The 20971-nt window shown below is 38.2% G+C and overlaps 4 protein-coding genes across 4 annotated transcripts; 3 read left to right on the forward strand and 1 right to left on the reverse strand.

Annotated features, from left to right (window-relative positions):
* On the reverse strand, nt 1-624 carry LOC125220479 (protein ALP1-like). The gene has a single exon (XM_048122650.1). The coding sequence runs from the start codon at nt 622-624 to the stop codon at nt 1-3; it is 624 nt and encodes a 207-aa protein (XP_047978607.1).
* A 1462-nt stretch (nt 625-2086) lies between these two features.
* On the forward strand, nt 2087-8554 carry LOC125223228 (protein STICHEL-like). The gene is made up of 6 exons (XM_048126265.1): nt 2087-4438; nt 4788-5007; nt 6253-6798; nt 7419-7941; nt 8115-8196; nt 8277-8554. The coding sequence occupies exons 1-6, from the start codon at nt 2279-2281 to the stop codon at nt 8370-8372; spliced, it is 3627 nt and encodes a 1208-aa protein (XP_047982222.1). The 5' UTR covers nt 2087-2278; the 3' UTR covers nt 8373-8554.
* Nucleotides 8555-12231: 3677 nt separating this feature from the next.
* On the forward strand, nt 12232-18992 carry LOC125223350 (methionine S-methyltransferase-like). Its single transcript, XM_048126465.1, has 12 exons — nt 12232-12524; nt 13290-13483; nt 13608-13814; nt 13951-14046; nt 14291-14479; nt 14551-14739; nt 14848-15084; nt 15291-15428; nt 16422-16742; nt 16927-17106; nt 17504-18469; nt 18552-18992. The coding sequence occupies exons 1-12, from the start codon at nt 12308-12310 to the stop codon at nt 18846-18848; spliced, it is 3231 nt and encodes a 1076-aa protein (XP_047982422.1). The 5' UTR covers nt 12232-12307; the 3' UTR covers nt 18849-18992.
* A 442-nt stretch (nt 18993-19434) lies between these two features.
* LOC125185212 (18.1 kDa class I heat shock protein-like) lies at nt 19435-20388 on the forward strand. Its single transcript, XM_048081711.1, has one exon. It carries the CDS (start codon nt 19648-19650, stop codon nt 20245-20247), a length of 600 nt encoding a protein of 199 aa, XP_047937668.1. The 5' UTR covers nt 19435-19647; the 3' UTR covers nt 20248-20388.
* Nucleotides 20389-20971: the final 583 nt, after the last annotated feature.

The following is a 20971-nucleotide window of genomic DNA, read 5'->3' on the forward strand; positions in this document are numbered from 1 at the left end:
TCAACGACCACTACGTGCCCAAACTTCTTCAATCATGTCGTTCATGAGATCAAGATGAGCATGTTGGTTGCGCATGCTCTCATGAGCTTGTAATCTCTCGTTGAGTCCATAGGGTAAACCTCGAACGACCGGCGGGGCTGCATGACCTGCGCTCGGAGCGGCTTCATCGTCGGACCACTGGCTAGCTGCACGGCCTTCGTCGTGAATAATCATGTTGTGCAAGATGATGCACGCGTACATGACATTGGCGATATGATGCCTGTACCAGGAACGAGCCGAGCCTTTCACTATTCCCCAACGCGCTTGAAGCACACCGAATCCTCGCTCCACGTCCTTCCGTGCAGACTCCTGCTTTGCCGCAAAAAACTCTCTCCTCGCACCCGTTGGACAGGAGATCGTCTTCAAGAAAACTGGCCATCTCGGGTAAATGCCGTCGGCTAAGTAGTACCCCATATGATGTTGTCGTCCGTTGGCAGTGAAGCTGATAACCGGACCGTTGCCATTGCATTGCTCGGTGAAGAGACTGGACGAGTTCAGCACATTGATGTCGTTGTTGGACCCCGCCACGCCAAAGTGAGCATGCCAAATCCAAAGACCGTGGTCAACGATTGCTTCAAGGATCATCGTCGGGTGGGTACCCTTATACCCACTAGTGAATTGGCCTCTCCACGCTGCAGGACAATTCTTCCACTCCCAGTGCATACAATCAATACTCCGTGCACCGTATCGTGCATCCGCAGCAGGTCCTGGCAGTCTTGGGCATTCGGCTTGCGCAAATATGTGGCGCCGAAGGCGTCAATAACGCCCGCACAAAAATTTACCAGACACTCCCGGCCAGTTGTATCCCCGACGTGAAGATACTCGTCAAACATGTCCGCCGTAGTGCCGTATGCCAACTGACGAAGCGCAATAGTGCACTTCGTCAGCGGGGATGGACCCTTTCTATGGGCCGCATCTTCCCGCCACTGGAAGTACTCGTCGCGCGCCTCCAACGTGTGAACAATCTGGAGAAACAGCTCTCGCCGCATCCTAAACCGTCGGCGAAAAACCGGCGCGCCCCACCGGGGATGTTCGGCGAAGTAGTCCTCGAACAGACGTTGATGAGCTAGGACATGCTCTCGACGGACGGATGTCCGTCGGCGGATGGGCCTCGGGACCTGCTCTTGGGCCTGCTGTTCGGCTTGCTCTTGCTCATGTATTGCACGAATACCGGCGAGAATCTGGTTCCCGAAAGCAAACATTGCGCGTTCCATAGACCGACCAATATCTTCCCCGGGAAACATTTTGGAAAAGTGAGTGAAAGAGATATTGCTATGGAGAGAGAGTTGAGAGAGATGTGTGAGAGTTGTGTGAAAAATGAGTGAAATGAAGGTATATTTATAGAATTGAAAAAGAAAAAAAAAAAAAAAAAATCAAAAACGCGTGCTCGGGCTCGGGCGTGATCGGGCGCGGCTCTGCAATGGGCGCCCGATCACGCGCCCGATCGATCGGGCTCGGGATCGGGCGCGACCGAGGTCTACAATGGATGCCCGACCGCGCCCGAGCCCGATCTCGGCCGATCGGGCGCGCGATCGGGCATCCATTGTGGATGCTCTTAGTCCTGAGAAATACATCGGGGAAAAAAAAGAAGTAGTCCAATGCTAACTGGGAATCCATTTTAAAAAACTAAAATATAAAGAAATTTAACTTAGAGTGACTAAAATAACCCAAGCAGTTCATATAGCCTACACGATTGAACTCTTATTAAATCTATTGAAAATCAACGAATTAAGGATCATTTTAGCATGCTTCTCATAATCGAAAAAGTTTGCACAGAAAATATAGATATACTCATAAATAGGTCTTTAAATCGAAATCAAAAATAGAAAATAAGTAGACATCCCAATTAGAGTGGGAAGTAATAAATATACCGTAGGTCTTTAAATTGAAATTTATGCAAAAGGAATCAAATATTGAATGTTGAATTTATATTTTCAATGGTGACTGACTCAGGACTCGAGAACTGGAGACGAAACACAAGGTTAAAATTTCAATAAATAAAAAAGAAAGGAACAAACAAGCCCTAGAGTCAAAAACGGAATCTCATTACTGCAAAATAGTGCGAAGGAGGGAAAAAGGGTGTTTTCCCATTTCAATAATTTCGTGTGGGATAATTGAGCAGTAATTATTGCCTTGTAATCCATTATTTACTAGGAAGAGCAGAGATGCTCGTTAATTAAGATCTGCAGATCTGCATTTGTAGACGAGATTGAATCACATCGTCGATGTGTATTGAGCTATGACGTCAGTTGAGCTGCGTGACGGCGGCGGGATTGATCCCCGGCCGAGCAACTTGCATTTGAAGAAGGAGCTGACGCAAATCAGAAAGGCGGCGAGGGTGCTACGAGACCCCGGAACCTCCTCATCATGGCGGTCTCCGCCGCTTGGTTCTGCGAGATCTCTCACCTACAAGAATGGTAATGCCGTTGCTTCTTCCTCTTCGCACATTTTGCAGCCACGATTGCTTGTAGGAAGTAGCGATACCTATATTAATAACAACAATAATAGTTATAGTAATGCTAGTGGTGGAGGCATTTCGAGAGCGGAAGAGGGTAGGAGGAAGGTGTATTTGTATAACTGGAGAAATCAGAAATCTGAGAGTGAGAGGAGTAGGCAGATTGATGGTGAGAGTGGTAAGGATGAGGGGTCCTCCTCTACTCGAGAAGGGAGTCTTGAGTCGGATAGCTTGAATGTTGGTGGGAATGATTCGAAAAGTGATGGTTATTTGAGTGATAGGTACGGTTCTTTGATGTCTAAATGTAGAGATTCTAACTTTACACCATCTATTAGGCGTACTATTAAGAAGAAAACGAAGAGGAGTAATTATTCTAGTGCTAGTTCTAGACATCAGAAGGAGGAGTTGCAAATGAGGATGATTTTAAGTAGATATGCTGAGAATGTAGCAGAATGCTCCCCTGGTGCAAGAATAAGGAGGGACGATTTGGCAACTTTGGCAGATCAGTTTGATGATAATGGTGATTATTGTAATTCCGAGGATTTAGGTAGAGATTCTGCAATATCACCTTTACTTGCTAGGATCAAGAATAAGCATTGGTCTTATTCACCCACAAAGTTGCTGAGGACGCATAGGAAGGAGGATGATTCTGTTTCGTATAGCACACCAGCATTGTCAACAAGCTCTTATAATAGATATGCTATTAGGAACCCAAGTACCGTTGAGTCGTGGGATGCCACCACTGGGTCATTGAATGGTGCTGATGATGAGGTGGACCAGTTGGATTTGCCTGGTCGTCAGGGCTGTGGAATACCTTGTTACTGGTCTAGAAGGTCGACACCAAAGTCTAGATATGGGAGTTCTTGTTCTCCTTCTCTTTCTGATGCTCTAAGAAGAAAAGGAAGCATCTTGTTTTGTGGAAGTCAGACCTCGTCCCATGGAAGACATAATCGCTTATCTTTGGCTTCCAGCAAGAGGAGACTCAGCTCCAAGACAGGAGGTCAAGGCCTCGTTCCTCTCCTTGGCAATGGTGCTGATAGCCATGGAAGATTATCCATGAGAAGCGGGAATAGTGATGATGAGCTCTCAACAAATTTCGCGGAGCTTGATTTAGAAGCCTTGAGCCGGTTGGATGGTAGGAGGTGGTCTTCAAGTTGTAGAAGTCCGGAAGGGCTTGAGTTAGTAGCTTTGAATGAGGAAGAGCATGAAGAAGGTTCTCCTGAGAATGTCAGAAGCCTGAGCCACAAATATAGGCCAATGTTTTTTGACGAAATAATTGGCCAAAATATAGTTATTCAGTCTCTTATGAGTGCGGTTTCAAGAGGGAGGATTGCTCCTGTTTATCTATTCCAAGGTGCTCGTGGAATTGGAAAAACTTCTGCGGCTAGAATCTTTGCTGCTGCTTTGAATTGCATTGCCACTGAAGAGAGTAAACCCTGTGGGATCTGCAGGGAATGTGCTGATTTCCTGTCTGGAAAGAGCAGGTATCTTGAAGAAGTTAATGGCTCCAATAAGAAGGGAATCGACCAACTGAAAAATCTGTTAAGAAATATATTGGCAGTTCATCCCTCGGCACTTCAACATTACAAGATTTTTGTCATTGACCAATGCCATTTACTGCCCTCAAGAACATGGCTGGCATTTCTTCGACTTCTTGATAAACCTTTGCCACACATTGTTTTTGTCCTCATTACAACTGATATTGAGAATGTACCTCGCACCATATTGACTCGGTGTCAGAAGCACATTTTCAACAAGATTAGCAATGGTGATATTGTTACTCGCCTAAAGAAGCTTTCAACTAATGAGAATTTAGATGTTGATCCAAATGCACTGGAGTTGATTGCTTCAAATGCAGATGGTTCACTACGAGATGCAGAAACAATGTTGGACCAGTTGAGTTTGTTTGGGAAACGAATCACTAAGTCCCTGGTGAATGAACTTGTAAGTTAACAAAACCATATTTAAATCTTTAGTTAAATCTTCGTTGCCCTGCCTTGTGACTCTGAACAGTCCTTTTTCTTTCCGACTTGCATTCAGAGGAATGGCTACTGTGTTTGTATTTTTCTTGCCCATTTAAATTTTTTAAAATAAACTTGCTCTTATTTAAATAATACTATAAGAGTTTGTATTGTTATCTGACTAATAAAAAAGTGCATGTGGACTATTTTCACACAAAAAACGAAAGAAAGTGCATGCAGATATCAATAGATTATTTGATTTCTACAACCTCGAACCAGGTTGAATAGTCTGTTGAATTATGATAATTTTTTATTCAATGTTCCTTATGCAGATGGGGGTTGTCTCTGAGGATAAATTACTGGAGCTTCTGGAGTTAGCAATGTCATCAAATGCTACAGAGACAGTTAGAAGAGCAAGGGAAATGATGGATTCGGGTGTTGATCCATTAGTACTAATTTCTCAATTGGTGACACTTATTGTGGATATTATTGCTGGGACTTATTCGAATGCTGATGCAAAGCACAACTTTCCATTCTTTGGTGGGAGAACTTGTAAGTTCTTCTCGTTTACTCTGTTTAGCATTCCTCTACTTAGTCTTTTCTGTTATAAAATATCTTGATAACCCCTGAAAGTAAACATTATTGGTGAATTTGAACACTCTTCATTAACAATTAATGTATTATTATTTTCAATTAAGCATCAAATATGTTTTTACTATCCTTACTCTTACTCTTCAGGCACATTCAGTTGTTTGTAGATATACTTGCCTGTACATTAACTCAACTACTACTATTTGTTTCATTCTAGGCTAAAACAATTGAAAACTCATAATTGCATAAAATTATAAACGATTGGTTTTTGCCCATCTCAAAGATATATTAAAAGAATATTGATTGGTATCTGTTAATATATTAAAGGAAATTGTTGTCTATGAACCATTTGTGTAATAGACACGGTTCTGTGCTAAACTGTTCTCTATAAGCTTATTTATTTTAACATCCACTTCCATTTAGCTAATAAATCGTTGTCTTTTTTTAGCATCCCCATTTTATTTTCAACAATTTTAAATAAATTTGTTGCACAAATAGGGTAACCCTCATTATACACCTTAACATATGATCTCTGACTGATTAAAAGAACTCTGTAAAGCTGCACTTGGATGACAGTGATCCAAATTGAATGAGTATTTCTCTCTAATACTCCTTACTTATCACAATGTTAAATGGGTTTTCCAATCTTCTACCCCCAGTAAATAAACATGGAAAATAAAATATAAAATAAAACAAATGGTGTTTTGCGTTAGCTGTATCTGTAAATGTTTTACTTATGACATCCTCTCACATTTTCAACTTTTTTTTTTTGGTTTTTTTCAATAAATGTAAATTGTTGGTATTTATTGCCACATTCAAGTTATTATATATGAAAAATTTATTGTGGGGTGGGGTTGGCAGAGGAGATGAATCAATGATAACATTTGCTGCATAACATGCTTACTTTATTAAATAGTTTCACTTTGCATAATAGTTTAAATCATGTTCTTTCAACATGCTGCCTACTAAGTATGCATACTCCATCTGCTGCAATTGGACCAGCAAAACCTTTCAACATGTGAAGTTACTTTTTGTATTTTTTATATCAAGCCAATGCTCCCTGGTCCTGCATGCTTGATCCTATGACTCAATTAATGAAAATACGAGTAAGATTTTAAAATAGTATCCCTGCCTCTAAATAGTATCCGGTACTGGAATCTTAGTTGTTCTCATAATTACTAAAACAATTGATGGTTGAATTTTCAGTGACTGAAAGAGAATTGGACAGACTGAAGCATGCATTAACGCTACTGTCTGAGGCAGAAAAGCATCTCAGAGTATCAACTGAGCGATCAACCTGGTTCACGGCAACTCTATTACAATTAGGTTCTCTGTCTTCTCCTGATCGAACTCAGTCTACCAGTAGTCGGCGACAGAGTTCAAAGGCAACTGACGAGGAGCACATGAGTATGTATAGAGAAGCTACAGTCCCTAAGCAGAACTCAGATGCACAATTTGCACCTGAGAAATCAGGTTCTCCATCATCATTTATGGTTGCTGCTCAGTGCAATCCAATGAGCAACGAAAAACCAGTCAGACTAATTGACAAACCCAATCAAGGCCAATTCAGTAATAGTGATGATCAGACTGACTCAAATGGTGACTGTGCAACTGGTAAAATGACAATGACATGCATGGATTCAAAGATGTTGAATAATATCTGGCTCCAGTGTATTGAGAAGTGCCATTCTAAGACATTGAGGCTGCTACTTCATTCTTATGGAAAGCTTGTTGGTTTGTCTGAAACAAAAGGTAATTATACATACAAATGAATTACTATGACATTTCCAGTTTTTTTTTTATTCTGCTTTATAGGACAACGGTTTAAACAACACTGCATTTTATTTGTGAGTGCTGTGCGTGAGTGTATCAATATTGGTAGGACTTAAATTTTTTCAGTGATTATAAGACTTAATCTGCTAGGAATAAAATTTTTCCTTTTAAAGGCATATGAAAGAAGGGAAATAAATTTTGATATTGATATGATTAAAATTCTTTCCTTTTGGATATATACCAAATATCAACTAACAAAAAGAAGATATAGGAGGTGTGTGGAAGATGTTACTTGAGAAATCAGTGTTTAGCTGGTTAGGAGAAAACTTGAGGAACTCTTTTTTTTTTGTAATTTAGATTCTCTTCAATTAATATTTATGCCGTCTTGTTCATTAAAATTGTGATACCCTTGGCTCTATCATACTCTGGTTCAGAAAGTTAAACATATTGTTGAATCATGCATTACATTATTTGTCACTGGCAATTGAATGCCTCACTCTTTCTCATATCATTTACTGGATATGTAATAGTATGGTCATTTCAAGTGCATGCTTAAGAGGTTTTGTTGTAGCGAAATTTCTGAGCACTTCTTTATGCAGGTGGTTTTATTGCCCATGTTGCATTTGATGATAGTAATATCAAGACCCGAGCAGAAGGTTTTCTTAGCAGTATCACCAATGTATTTGAAGTAGTTTTACGAAGCAATGTGGAGGTTAAAATAAGTGTAGTGCACAGAGCCAGACCCTCCGTTGCAGACGTAAGTACTTCAGAAGATGGCAAGTCAGATCTTCCCTTGCGGAGAATTGAATCCATCATCCACGAGCAAAGATTGGAAACTGCATGGCTGCAGGCAATGGACAGAGGAGCCACTGGATCAAGCCATTCGAAACCAGAAAGGAATCAAGTGCTGCCACAGGATGGCATTGATCATCCAAATGAGTTGAAATCAAAAGATTCTCTGGATAGGCCCGTGCAGCAATGGGAAGATGAGTTACATCACGAGATTAAAGTACTGAAAATTAACGATGGAATGTCACATCAGAAGGATCAGACAGTTAAGAAGATTGGTCATTACCCCATATCTCCGAGCTTGCTGCATAATTCTACCTTCCCAGATAATATGTAAGTGAATTTATTTTATCATTTCAAATTTCTGAATCAAGTTTAAGAATGAAAAGGATGATCTTCTCTTTTGAGGTGACAATTTACTGTTGTTTGTTTGCTCTTGATAGTAGAGTGAGAGCGGATTGTTCGTGCATCTGTCATCATCTTCACATTTCCTATTTTCTTCGCAGGGGATATGAATCTAGCACGGGTGCTGGTGGTTGCAGCGCCTTGTTCTGTTGGAATAACCGCAAACCTCAAGGAAGGAGAAAGGTAAGCTCTTATTTCGAGTCTAATCTCATTCGAAAGTGGGCAACATTATATTCACAAACTAACTTGTGTTCCATATGCAGAGCACTCCTTCACGCCCGCCCAAAGGTGGGCGATTTTCTTTATTCGGAGAGTGTGCGAAATCGAGAAGGCCAGAAAACAACAGATCAAGTAGATGATGATCAGTCATTCCATTGCCATTGATTTTGTATTTATAGAGGCTCAACTCAGTCTTTGATTTTCAAATATGTCAAGATCGGTAACGGAAATGTATGTTGTAAAGTTAATTGTTGTGACTCATCATTTACTCAATTCACCAATGGTATTAATAAAAATTACAGACGTTTTTGTTGTTGTGCTATGAAATGGAAAACTATACGTAATATATAGGTTTGTATTAAAATGACAACCTCATTTAAGATGACACTGTACTACCAATGACAGCCGTTAGATTTAGGAGCAGATTCAACCTTAGTCTGCCACGTGGCAGACTTGCTTGTCTATGTATCGTAGATTGTTTGATAATCTTTGATTTCATATCGCAGATTGCTTGAAACCATATGCTGAGTTGCTTGTTTATGTATCGCAGAATGCTTGCCTATGTATCGCAGATTGTTTGCCTAGATTGTCATTTTAACTATGGTATGCCAAATTGTTTGCCAACGTATCACATATTGCTTGCATATGTATTGCAGATTGCATGTAATTTGTTGTCACGTTGTCACTTTAAGAGTGGTGTCACTCTATATATATTGCAGTGACTTGCAATCTTCACTTCACTTGACGAGGTATGATAAGCTACTTTTCGTTAGTGCTGAGCATTCGGTTTTCGGTTTTTCGCATGAGAGGAAGGAAATTGTTGTAATATGTGATCATTCAGTTGGATAAGAGAGGCAAGATTCTGCATATAGTGAATTTTGTCCATTGTGGTAGCTCTTTGTGCGCATTGAAATCGGGACCGCAACAGATTGAGATTAAACAATAGTAATAACTTATTTAAATCCAATTGAGGGCATAAACTGGTGGAATAAAATCAGATTCTAGACTTGCTACGTTAATGTAGTCCCAATTTTCTTCAAGCCCCCCTTTTTTTACTACCTTTTTTTGTTATTTTTACATATTTGCAAATAAAAAAGTACAAGTTGGTGCAAAAGATATGTTTCAAAATAACTCCATGTGCGTACTTTCTATTTTCTAAGAAATATTAAATTAAGAAAAAAGAAGTTGGTGATGATTATGAACATATAATTGAGGCATTTACCTTCTCATTGATTACTTTAAGAGCTAATGCCGATAATAATTGCTAGCTAGTGTACAAAATAGTAAAAAATGCATGCTTCAAACCACTCTTTTAATGGTGAGCTGGGAATGCTCTCCTCATATCACTTAAGGGGCAAAGTATTAAAGCTTAACCACTACAATAATCACTATTTAACCACGGATTATTTAAATCATGATACTTTATGTTGATTTTCATTTAGTTATTTCCATTAGCACTTCATATGCCATGAAGTAAACATGCTTTTAAACAGTCTTAACTCAAATCTCAACTCTGCTACTTCTTTCAATTTTCTGAGCTCAGCTATAGCTCTTAGAATCTCATACCTCTTCTCATAATTCTACTCGTGCTCTCTCCATCTCTCATTAAGTGTCCATTTTTTGGCATGAATTTCAAGAAATATATCCCACTTTTATATAGAATACTAGTTTTATAATAATGTAAATAAAATAAGTTAGTGGGACGTGAGTTGCTTACTATTTATGGTAAAAAAAATGGAAGTGAACTTAGTCTACTAGTCTAGTCTTTGATCTTTTTGGAATGAACATAGATAGTCCCTAGAGGATTTTGATACTACTCCACTATATATGAGATTAATTTTTAGCCCAAAATGCCCCTCAAGTCATCAAGGGTATTTTTGAACTTTCCACCCAATTACACTAAATATGATATTTTCTTGGAATTTTCACTCAAATACTAAATATGTTATTTTCATCATATTTAAATACTTGAAAATGATACTATTTCATCTTTATGTTGTAAACTTTTTCAAAATAAATAAAAAAAATTTATGTCAAATTTTTCTCTCTCTTACTTAATTAATAAGATGTCCTTATTTTCCTTCCTTCTTCTTCCTCTCTCTCTTTCATTTCTTCTTTTTCCTCCTTCCTTATTTCTTCTTTTAGAACCATGTAAAATTAAAATAAGAAGAAAAGGCTAATAGTAAATTCTAAGATAATTCACTGAACATATATTCTACTTTTCTTAAAAAATGACTAAGTAGGAATATTCAATTTTAATTAAACCGATACTTTATGTCCTGCTTATTCATACATAAGGACTCGAAGAATATTTTTAATTATTTTTGCATAAAAAGGAGATGGAAATTATTATTTTACATTTATTTTGGATAAATTTACAAACATAAATTTGAAATATAATTTCATGTATCCAAACATGAGGAAAATATCATATTTTGTAGTAATTGGGTGGAAAGTCCATGAAAATATCATATTTAGTATTTGAGCGAAAAGTCCAAAAATGCACTCTATGATCTCAGGGTGATGTCATTTAGGATTATTTATGGAGTTTCTCATTGAACGTAACAAAAATGCTAGTACAAAATTTCTCAAATACTTATTCATATTCACTACTGAAACATCAAGGATTATTTATGTAGTTTCTCATCTATTTATTAGAAACTTCCATTCTACTACTATCTATTACAGGAAAGTGTTGTACGAATGCACAGCATATGAAAGTTTGTTCTTCTGATTGAGGAATCTAGTCGTAATTTGGTTGTTTTAATATATCTTTGGTTAATTGGTTTCATAAAAAAATTACAGTACAAAACTTATTTCCTTTTTGGATGAATTATTATCATATCGTCTAAAAAACGAACTCCATGGTTTAGACTTCAATACAAAGTCATACATACAAGGAAAGGTATATACTTTATTAATTATCATCATACGATTCGAATTCAGAAAGACAAATTAATTACATAACAAAAGATATATGGTTAGTACGTAGCTGTAAGTCTCTTTCGTATTAGTAGATTACCATTGTATAATAAGGACATTTATCTTAAATACTTCCCGCTACAATAATATAAAATCACCGACGCCACAAGCTGACTTCTTCCCCAATCGAATATACCGCACCAGTCACCACCTCCATTTGACAATTGCAAATAATACTCTCTCTGTTCCATAATAATTGAGTCATTTTAACATTTTGGTACGTTCCATAGTACTTAATAGACTTTTTAGTAAAAGTCAACACATTTCTTCACACCTACTTTACTCTCTCTTACTTTTTTCTCTCTTCATCTCTCTATCTTTTTCATTTTCCACTTTGTTCTCCATTTACTTAACTTACCTCTAACACAATTTTTCTTAATCTTCGTACCGAAAAGAAACGCATCCATTACTATGGAACGGAGGGAGTATATAGTAGTAACAAAATAAAAATCTGTTGTGACTACTACTATTTATCTAATATGGAATCATTATATATAAATAATTTAAATAATATTCTCTCTATCCCCCATTAATTGACATATATTTCTTTTTTCGTCCTTCCTCAATTAATTGACACTCTTACTTTTTAGTAATGGAACTCATATTGCACTAACTCATTTTACTCACATTTTATTATAAAAATAGGATTCACGTTCCACTAATTTTTTTAATTCACTCTCTACTATATTTCTTAAAATTTGTGTCACGTGGAGTATATGCAAATTGAGGGAAATTTCCTTTACAGATCTGTGCATCTATTTCTAAATTTTTAGATTGCAAATGAGGTAATAATGCTAAAACAATGTGTTATGTGGATATCATGACTATGATGATAGACGAATGAATAAGAGACATGCACTATGATGGTTAATAATCAAATCAACATTAGTAATCAAATGAAAGTTTCCATAATTTAAATTGAAAAGTTCAATCTTTTCATCACGTTTTACATTTACATATAAAACGACCAATGGCTGTGACTTGTCATCCTTCGTAATACATACACTGACGTATATATATATATATATGCACACAGACTCAAACAGCATAGCTGATTCTGTGAGGGCGAGCACACGCAATTGTTGTGCTGATCATGGAAGATTTTCTGAAGCAATGCCAACAGTCCGGTGATGCAGCCTACAGTGCGCTACGATCACTCCTCGAGCGCCTCGAAAATCCTTCTACCCGAACCGATGCCCGGATCTTCCTATCGGAGCTCCATAAACGCTTCACCTCTAAAGACGACTCTGCCCGCTGCCTCCAGACTTACCACTTCCAGATTCAGGATATCTACGTTGAGCAATACGAAGGTATACGTTCCATATACGTGTGTGTGTCGGTGCGATTTTAGTGAAAATTTGCGCGGTTTACATTTCATGGAAATTTGGATATCGTTTTCAGGATAAAGTCAATTGTGATTTGTGAATTTGAATGCCGTGACTGTCAATTCACTCTGTTCGTTTTTTTGGAGTTTACCAAACTGTTATTTTGTTTAACAAAAAACTGAGATGGAACAATTATTAGGCTAACGAAATTAGCTTATACTTCTGGAAAACAGAGAATCTGCTTTTTGACTAAATCATATTGTTGAGAATTTAGTTGGAATTTTGATTTGACGGTCAAGCTTCTAGGTTTCCTGAATTTTATTTCGGTTGATTTTATGCTCTGCTTGAGCCTTGAAACGATCTATGAACAGAAGATAACCATTCATATCATGCAAGGATTAATGGCAACAGTTTGTGCCAGACTGACAGTTGCTGGTGCATCAGTGTAGAACTAATGCTAATGTGATTTAGAAAGCTGGTTTGTAACCGTAGCTGGAAATGAACTTGAGTTTTGTTGAGGATCCTTGTATGTACCGGAGATAACCTTTTTGTAGTTATAGTGTTCTTCTGCATGGAGGAGGGACTATATTGAAAAACTACTTAAATGTGACAATAGAATCTTAGGATTATTTTAGCGACAAAGGACTGCGGAATGCTATTCATTTGGATCAGATATCGGTGTTCTTCTAACTTAGAGGAGTTCTGAGTATATTTGGAGGGACTTGAACTCATCATGTCTTCATATTGCAGGTTTCCAGAAGAGGAAGAAACTTACAATGATGGTCATACCCAGCATCTTTATACCCGAGGATTGGTCCTTCACTTTCTATGAGGGGCTCAATAGGCACCCTGACTCCATTTTCAAGGACAGGACTGTAGCTGAACTTGGTTGTGGAAATGGATGGATATCCATTGCAATTGCAGAGAAGTGGTTACCATCAAAGGTTCATGATCCCAATGATTTATCTTGTTTTCTAATTGAAGTCTCTGTCTTGTTATGCATGTATTCAGGTTGGGACATGGAAATTAAGGCAATGATCTCTTAATGTGTTTCATTACTATTTTCAGGTATATGGGCTTGATATCAATCCAAGAGCGGTGAAGATATCCTGGATAAACCTATACTTGAATGCTCTGGATGGTAGTGGCAAGCCAATTTATGATGCGGAGAATAAAACTTTACTCGACAGGGTTGAGTTTTATGAATCTGATTTGCTATCTTACTGCAGAAATAATAACATAGAACTTGAGAGAATTGTTGGATGCATACCACAGGTACCTACCTTGATTACATGTAAAATGGCTCTGTAAATTGTTTCCATGATCATGCTTTTTAAGTTCATATAATACAGCACAGTTGATTCCATGTATTGGAATTATTTTGAAGCTCTTTGTGCTTTTCTCTTTTCAGATTCTAAACCCTAATCCAGATGCAATGTCCAAAATGATTACGGAGAATGCCAGTGAAGAATTCTTACATTCTTTAAGCAACTACTGCGCTCTTCAGGTCACTTGCTATATCATCTGTGTAACTGTAGTCTACTAGATGGGTTCCAATGCTTGATGCCAAAGTAAATATAGTAAACTCGCACTTCCAGTTTAAGTCTTTGCATATATATAAAGATGATTTTGTAAGTAATCACTAAAGCTGGATTTTTAAGGTGTCGACCTGACCTTGTTATCACTCGCCTTGATCTGCTGTAACAAAGAGCTCTCTTCACTTGTTCCTTAAGCTAATATTTTTTTTTCAGGGCTTTGTAGAGGACCAATTTGGTTTAGGTCTCATTGCGAGGGCTGTTGAGGAAGGGATAGCTGTAATAAAACCTTTGGGTATTATGATCTTTAATATGGGAGGTCGCCCTGGTCAAGCTGTGTGCAAACGTTTGTTCGAACGCCGTGGTCTTCTAGTTGACAAGCTTTGGCAAACTAAAGTTCTTCAGGTTCTACTCTAACTTTCCATACACTATTAATCCATGCAAGAACACAAGTTTTAGAGATCTTTCTGTTGCAGGCTGCTGATACAGATATTTCAGCATTGGTTGAAATTGAAAAGAATAGTCCTCACCGTTTTGAGTTCTTTATGGGACTTTCTGGAGATCAACCAATCTGTGCAAGAACAGCATGGGCATATGCAAAAGCTGGTGGCCGTATTTCTCATGCTTTATCAGTATATAGTTGTCAAATCAGACAACCTAATCAGGTTTGATATTTCCTTCATGATTAAGAGTTGTAAATAGATATATGCCTAACAATAATGGATGTGGCCCTGATAGGAAAGTTAGCCTGAAGCTGATTTGCTGTTTGACAGGTAAAAAAGATATTTGAGTTTCTAAGGAACGGACTGGATGATATCAGGAGCTCCTTAGACTTGTCCTTTCAAGAAGATTCTGTTGCCGACGAGAAGATTCCATTCCTTGCTCATCTTGCTAATATTCTTAAACAGCTCTCATTTTTTCCTTATGAACCACCAGCAGGAAGTAGACGTTTCCGTGGGCTTATTGCCAACTTTTTGATTAAATACCATCACATCCCACTTACTGCAGATGTAAGGAACATTGATACTACTTACTACCAACTTACTAACAGTACATCAGTATTCTTGTTCACTGTGCTTTGATGGTTAAGCCTTGTGGGATTATATACTTTTATTGACCAGTTTTGCACTTTCATATCAATGATAAACAATGTTTCTTTGAAAATTTCCAACTATCTAATTTGTTTCTCTGATCTTTCTCTTACTTTGTCGGCCAGAATGTTGTTGTGTTTCCTTCAAGGACTGTGGCAATTGAAAGTGCTCTACGTTTGTTGTCTCCACGCCTGGCTATTGTCGATGAACAATTGTCGCGACATTTACCAAAGCAATGGTTGACAACCTTGAAAAATGTTGAGGTATGATGAGGCTAAAAACATTGTTACATTCTTTCGTTTAATCACATTTTTATCATTATTGTTGTGGCTTTTTTCTCTTCTTAGGTTTTAAGATTTTATTGTTAGGTGTAGATATTTAAATGTCAAATATGGCTTCTGTATTAAAACAAGGATAAACTAAACAAGCACATCCCTTCAATGTAAGGGAATGCATTTTACTCTAGACTGGTATTTCACTATTAACAAAGTTTCTAGAGTTACACAACTATGGAATCTATGGTTAATCAGTTCACCAATTAAAGATAATTTTCTCTCTTGGCTTTGCTTTCAAATATGGATTTTAAAACAACTCAATAAGGTTTTTCAGCAGTTATTTGTTTCCTCACATGAATATTATAATAGAAGACATGCTACATGGTTGTGTAGCTTATTCTATTCTTCTTCTGATTGACTGTGTTTTATTTTCATGATTCCTCTGACTTCTCTACATACATACACATACATGCATACATATAAATACATATTTCTTATCACCTCTACTTGTATATAAAGGTAGACTTTTCAATAATTATAGGTTAAGATCTATTATGATATAATCCCTATTTCTGTTTGTCTTTTCTGGATTTGTTAGACATTTTTTCTCAGGGATAGTTGAAGGTGGTGCGTTGCACTGGAATACAGCTTTATAGAGACTTAACTTTCGATCTATCTCACTACATCACTTATGTAAATACATACTGCATTTTTTGGAATGCATAGGTTTGCGATCTCAAGATGTCGATGAAGCATTATAACATGATATGTCTATTACCTCATTTCCTGTGGTATGGAGTAATACATATGTGCAGGATAAGAATTAAAATTGATGGTTTCATGTTTGTTTTATAAGTATCAAATTTCTTATTACAAATTCTTGATGTTTCTAGTGAAGGCCATTTGAAAGCTTTTCATTGTCACTTAATTGAATAGTTGCAGCAAGTCCCTCTTTCTTCACAAGTTCCTTTTCTTTTGCAGAAGACAGAAACTGGAGAAAACTCACATGAAGTTATCACAGTCATTGAAGCACCACGCCAGTCAGACTTGATGGTAGACCTAATAAAGAAGTTAAGGCCAGAAGTGGTAGTGACTGGGATGGGACAATTTGAATCAGTTACTAGTTCAGCTTTCGAGCATCTACTAGATACGACAAGAGAAATTGGGTGTCGATTGTTTGTGGATATATCTGACCACTTTGTGCTATCCAGCCTTCCAAGTTCCAATGGAGTCCTCAAGTATCTTGCAAGAAGTATTCTGCCTCCACATGCGACAGTTGTTTGTGGCTTACTGAACAATCAGGTAATACATTTGTAGGGATTGGTGTGTTAAGTATATCATTTCTAATAAAATTGCCGATGTACTTGGGCTCTGAGTGTGGCTTGATGAATCCGTCTTAAAAGCTTTTGCTTGTTGTTTGTTATTAATCCTCTGCAGTGATTAATCAATCTACTGGTCATCCAACCATTTTCTCTCTGGAATCCAGGTTTATAAGGATTTGGAAGTGGCCTTTGTGATATCAGAGAACGAGGAGATGTTCAAAGCTCTGTGCCGGACAGTCGAACTTCTACAGGGAAGTACTGCAATAATTAGTCAGTATTACTATGGTTGTCTTGTCCATGAGCTTCTGGCTTTTCAGCTTGCGGATCGACACCCTCGTGCACAGGTTAGTATGTTCGTAAATTTTTGGTTATGTTCATAAGTTGTATTTTCCTGGTCTAGTAATTGTGAGGCCTGCTCGTGTTCAAGTATCTTAACCATCACATTTTAGTTTTATTGTTTGTGAATGATAACACAACTTGAAAAGCTGCAACCCAATATTACAACTTTCTAACTATTTGATGTCTCATGGTTTTATGCTGAACCTTACGCCGTACTAGTATTGTTAGTTCGTGATACTTAATCAGGGATCTGTATAATATAGCCAATCAAGTAGAATTTGGTGATGGCACATGCCGCTTCCTCTAAACGCTTTAGCTTATAGAAAGGATGTCATCTTTAATATACATATCAAAATTTTAAAATTATCTAACCAAGTATCTTACCCGTTGAATGGTTTTTAGAGAAATGCTGAGAAGACAGGTGCGACCAAGGTTAACGGAGTTTCCAGTTTGACTTACCCAGTGCTTGATCATGCTGAGCTATCAATAAATGAGCCTGATGAGTCTTCTCTGGTTCACATGGATGTCGACCAAAGCTTTCTGCCAATAACCACACCAGTTAAGGCTGCAATCTATGAGAGTTTTGCCCGGCAGAACATCACAGAATCTGAGACTGATGTTACAGACGGTATTAGGCGTCTAGTTAGCAGCAGTTACGGATTTTCTTGTGACAGTAGCACAGAGTTCATATATGCTGGGTCTCCTGCAGAACTTTTCACTAATTTGGTGAACTGCTGCGTTCAAGAGGGTGGAACTCTATGCTTCCCGAGTGGTTCAAATGGAAATTATGTATCTGCTGCAAGATTTTTGAAGGCTAATATTGCAACGATCGCTACAAATCCAAAAGTAGGGTACAAACTGACTGAAGAAACGCTCTCTCGCACCTTGGAGACTGTTAAAAAACCATGGATCTATATATCTGGTCCAACCATCAATCCAACTGGCTTGCTTTATAGCAACGAAGAGATAAATAAGTTATTGTTTGTATGTGCCAAGTTCGGAGCGAGGATAATATTGGATACATCATTCTCAGGAGTGAGGTATAATCCCAAGGGATTTGATGGCTGGAATTTGGGAGCCACACTAGAGAAACTTTCATCTGCTAATCCAGTCACTAGTGTATGTCTACTTGGGGGATTGTTCTTCAAGATGCTTGCTAGTGGGCTTAAATTCGGATTTCTGCTCATGAATCAGCCTTCTTTGGTGGATGCTTTCCATAACAGTGGTGGTGTAAGCATACCACACAGCACTATTAAGTACACGGTGAAGAAATTGCTGGAATCCGGGGAGCAAGAAACGCAGGATCTGTTGAACGGCATAGCAGAACAGATGGAAAATCTGAGAAGTAGATTTAAATCTTTGAAGCAGGTAATTCTTTTAATTGTTTAGTCATTCACAGATTGGTGGCTAAGTATGATGTATATATGTTAAGATAATTTTGTTGTGACAGACACTTGAAAATAGTGGTTGGGAGGTGCTGGACGCCGAAGCAGGTGTGTCCATGGTAGCAAAGCCATCTGCCTACTTGGGCAAGACCATCAAACTGAATGATGCCTCAGGGAGCCGGGAGATAAAGCTTGATGATACGAACATCCGAGATGCGTTGCTCAGCAGCACCGGTTTGTGCATCAATAGTGCTTCATGGACTGGAATCCCTGGCTACTGCCGCTTCACAATTGCCCTCCAAGATCAAGATTTCAACCGTGCACTCGACTGCATTACTCGATTCAAAAGCTTGGTTTCTTGAGTGAATACACGTTCACTTTGTTTTAAGTTACACACTTTGTGTAACTTAAAATCAATGAACTACAAGCTATATGCATGTATGTTGTGTTTAATAAAACCTATTCATCCATTCACATTGGCAGTATATTTATGATGATTTTGTTTATCCTCTGTTAGCTGACTATATATAGGGGGGGTTTCTACTTTGGGGATGATGTAGGTTCCCACCCTTCATCGCACATCCTTCCTAAAATAGAAAAACCCATATAGGTAGGTCATTGGAATATTGAATTGTGCCATGTGAAAACAAAGCATGAATAATTCCTTTGAAAGAATTTGGCTTAGGAAAATGAAAGTCTTATACCGAAAAGTGGTAGGAGTATTCACTATTTTGATGTCTCAAAATGGATGAACAATTTATAAATTAAATAAACAGATGATTCTCAATAAGTTGTTAGGTTAGGTGTCAAATTTTACAGCATTAAAGATATCATGTTGCATCATCTCCATACTAAATTTTCCGAATGATCTCTCTTACATATATGGCCTAATCAAATTATAGTTATATCTATATATCTATATTTTTATAATACCTTATGCCATCATTTTTAAAGAAAAGAAGAATGGTATTCTCATACTTTCGAGAAGGCACTAGCTTGTCTATATGAGTCTAGATCAACGTACGCTCTTCCGTCGCAATCTCTAGAAACATGTAACATCACCTATAAATTCCTCTCCAAACTCCCCATATTTCACACACTACAATTAGCAAGAAGCAACACACACACACACACACACACACACACACACACAAGGTAAATATGGAAAGAGCAAAGCTTACAATGGCGGCATTGGCCTTGTTTGCAGTGGCGGCGTTTCTCCTGGCGCCGGGAGCGACCGCGCTGGTGCCTTACACCCCTCGGTCAATATGGGATCTGATGCTACCCCCAGAAGACCCCTTCAAGATCCTAGAACAGTCACCTCTTGCCGCAGCCAGAGCAGCCGCGGACGAGAATGCAGTTGCTCTGGCGCGGGCGGACTGGAGGGAGACGGAGAGCGAGCACCAGATCACGCTGGACATCCCCGGCATGAAAAAGGAGGACATCAAGATCGAGGTGGAGGAGAACCGCGTGCTACGCGTGAGCGGCGAGCGGAGGACGGAGGAGGAGGTGAAGGACGAGCGGTGGCACAGGGTGGAGCGCACCGCCGGCAAGTTCTGGCGCCAGTTCAAGATGCCTGCGAACGCCGACATGGAGAAGGTGAGCGGACGGCTGGAGGAGGGTGTGCTGAGGATAACAGTGCCCAAGTTGAAGGAAGAGGAGATAAAAAAGGAGCCTAAAGTCATCGCCATTGATGTCGCCGCTGCGGATCATAAGGACAAGGATGCTGTCAAGCCCCCTTCCGACAAGAAAGAGCTCTGAGCTGCATTTGCATGTCATTGTCTACTCATCATGTGTGTTTCTAATTTCTTCGGTTTCTTCATTTTGTTTTGCTGAAATGGATCTTTTTGTATGAGAGTTGGGTGTCTTATTATTCCAAATAATATCAGTTTTCATTAATCATTTACACTTTGCATTACAACTAAGAAATGTTTTCGTTTCACACTTTGCATTTTCTTTTTTTCAATTAAATACTCCCTCAGTTCCAAAGAGTATGAATATTTGGTTCGGCACGAGTTTTAATGGTTAACGAGAGATAGAAAGAAAATTTTTTTAAAGTATTGTTAGCGGAAAATTGGTCTCACCTCATAAGAGATAAAATGAATTTTCAAAATTAGAAGTTCATACTTTTTTAGGGACGGACTAAAAAGAAAATAGTTCATACTTTTCAGGGACAGAGAGAGTATAGCCATATCCAAAATCGCTCGTTTTACCCACAGGAAATATGAAAAAAATATGAGTGAAAGTTCACTGTTGTATTGCTGAAAAAGATAATCAACATGGACTACATAACGGGTGTTCGGTTTGCAAGATTGTATCCCGGATCAAATATGTAGTGTGTTTAGTTCTTGAGATTCAATCCCACAATTCAATCCTAGATGGATAATCATGAAATAATTAGTCATAGATAACGCCTTATGACTAAAATAATCTCATAATTCAATCCTAGATTGTATCTTGGTATTAATTTATCTAGGAAAGCGTA

Source organism: Salvia hispanica, chromosome 4 (genome assembly GCF_023119035.1).
Source record: "Salvia hispanica cultivar TCC Black 2014 chromosome 4, UniMelb_Shisp_WGS_1.0, whole genome shotgun sequence".
NCBI lineage: Eukaryota > Viridiplantae > Streptophyta > Magnoliopsida > Lamiales > Lamiaceae > Salvia > Salvia hispanica.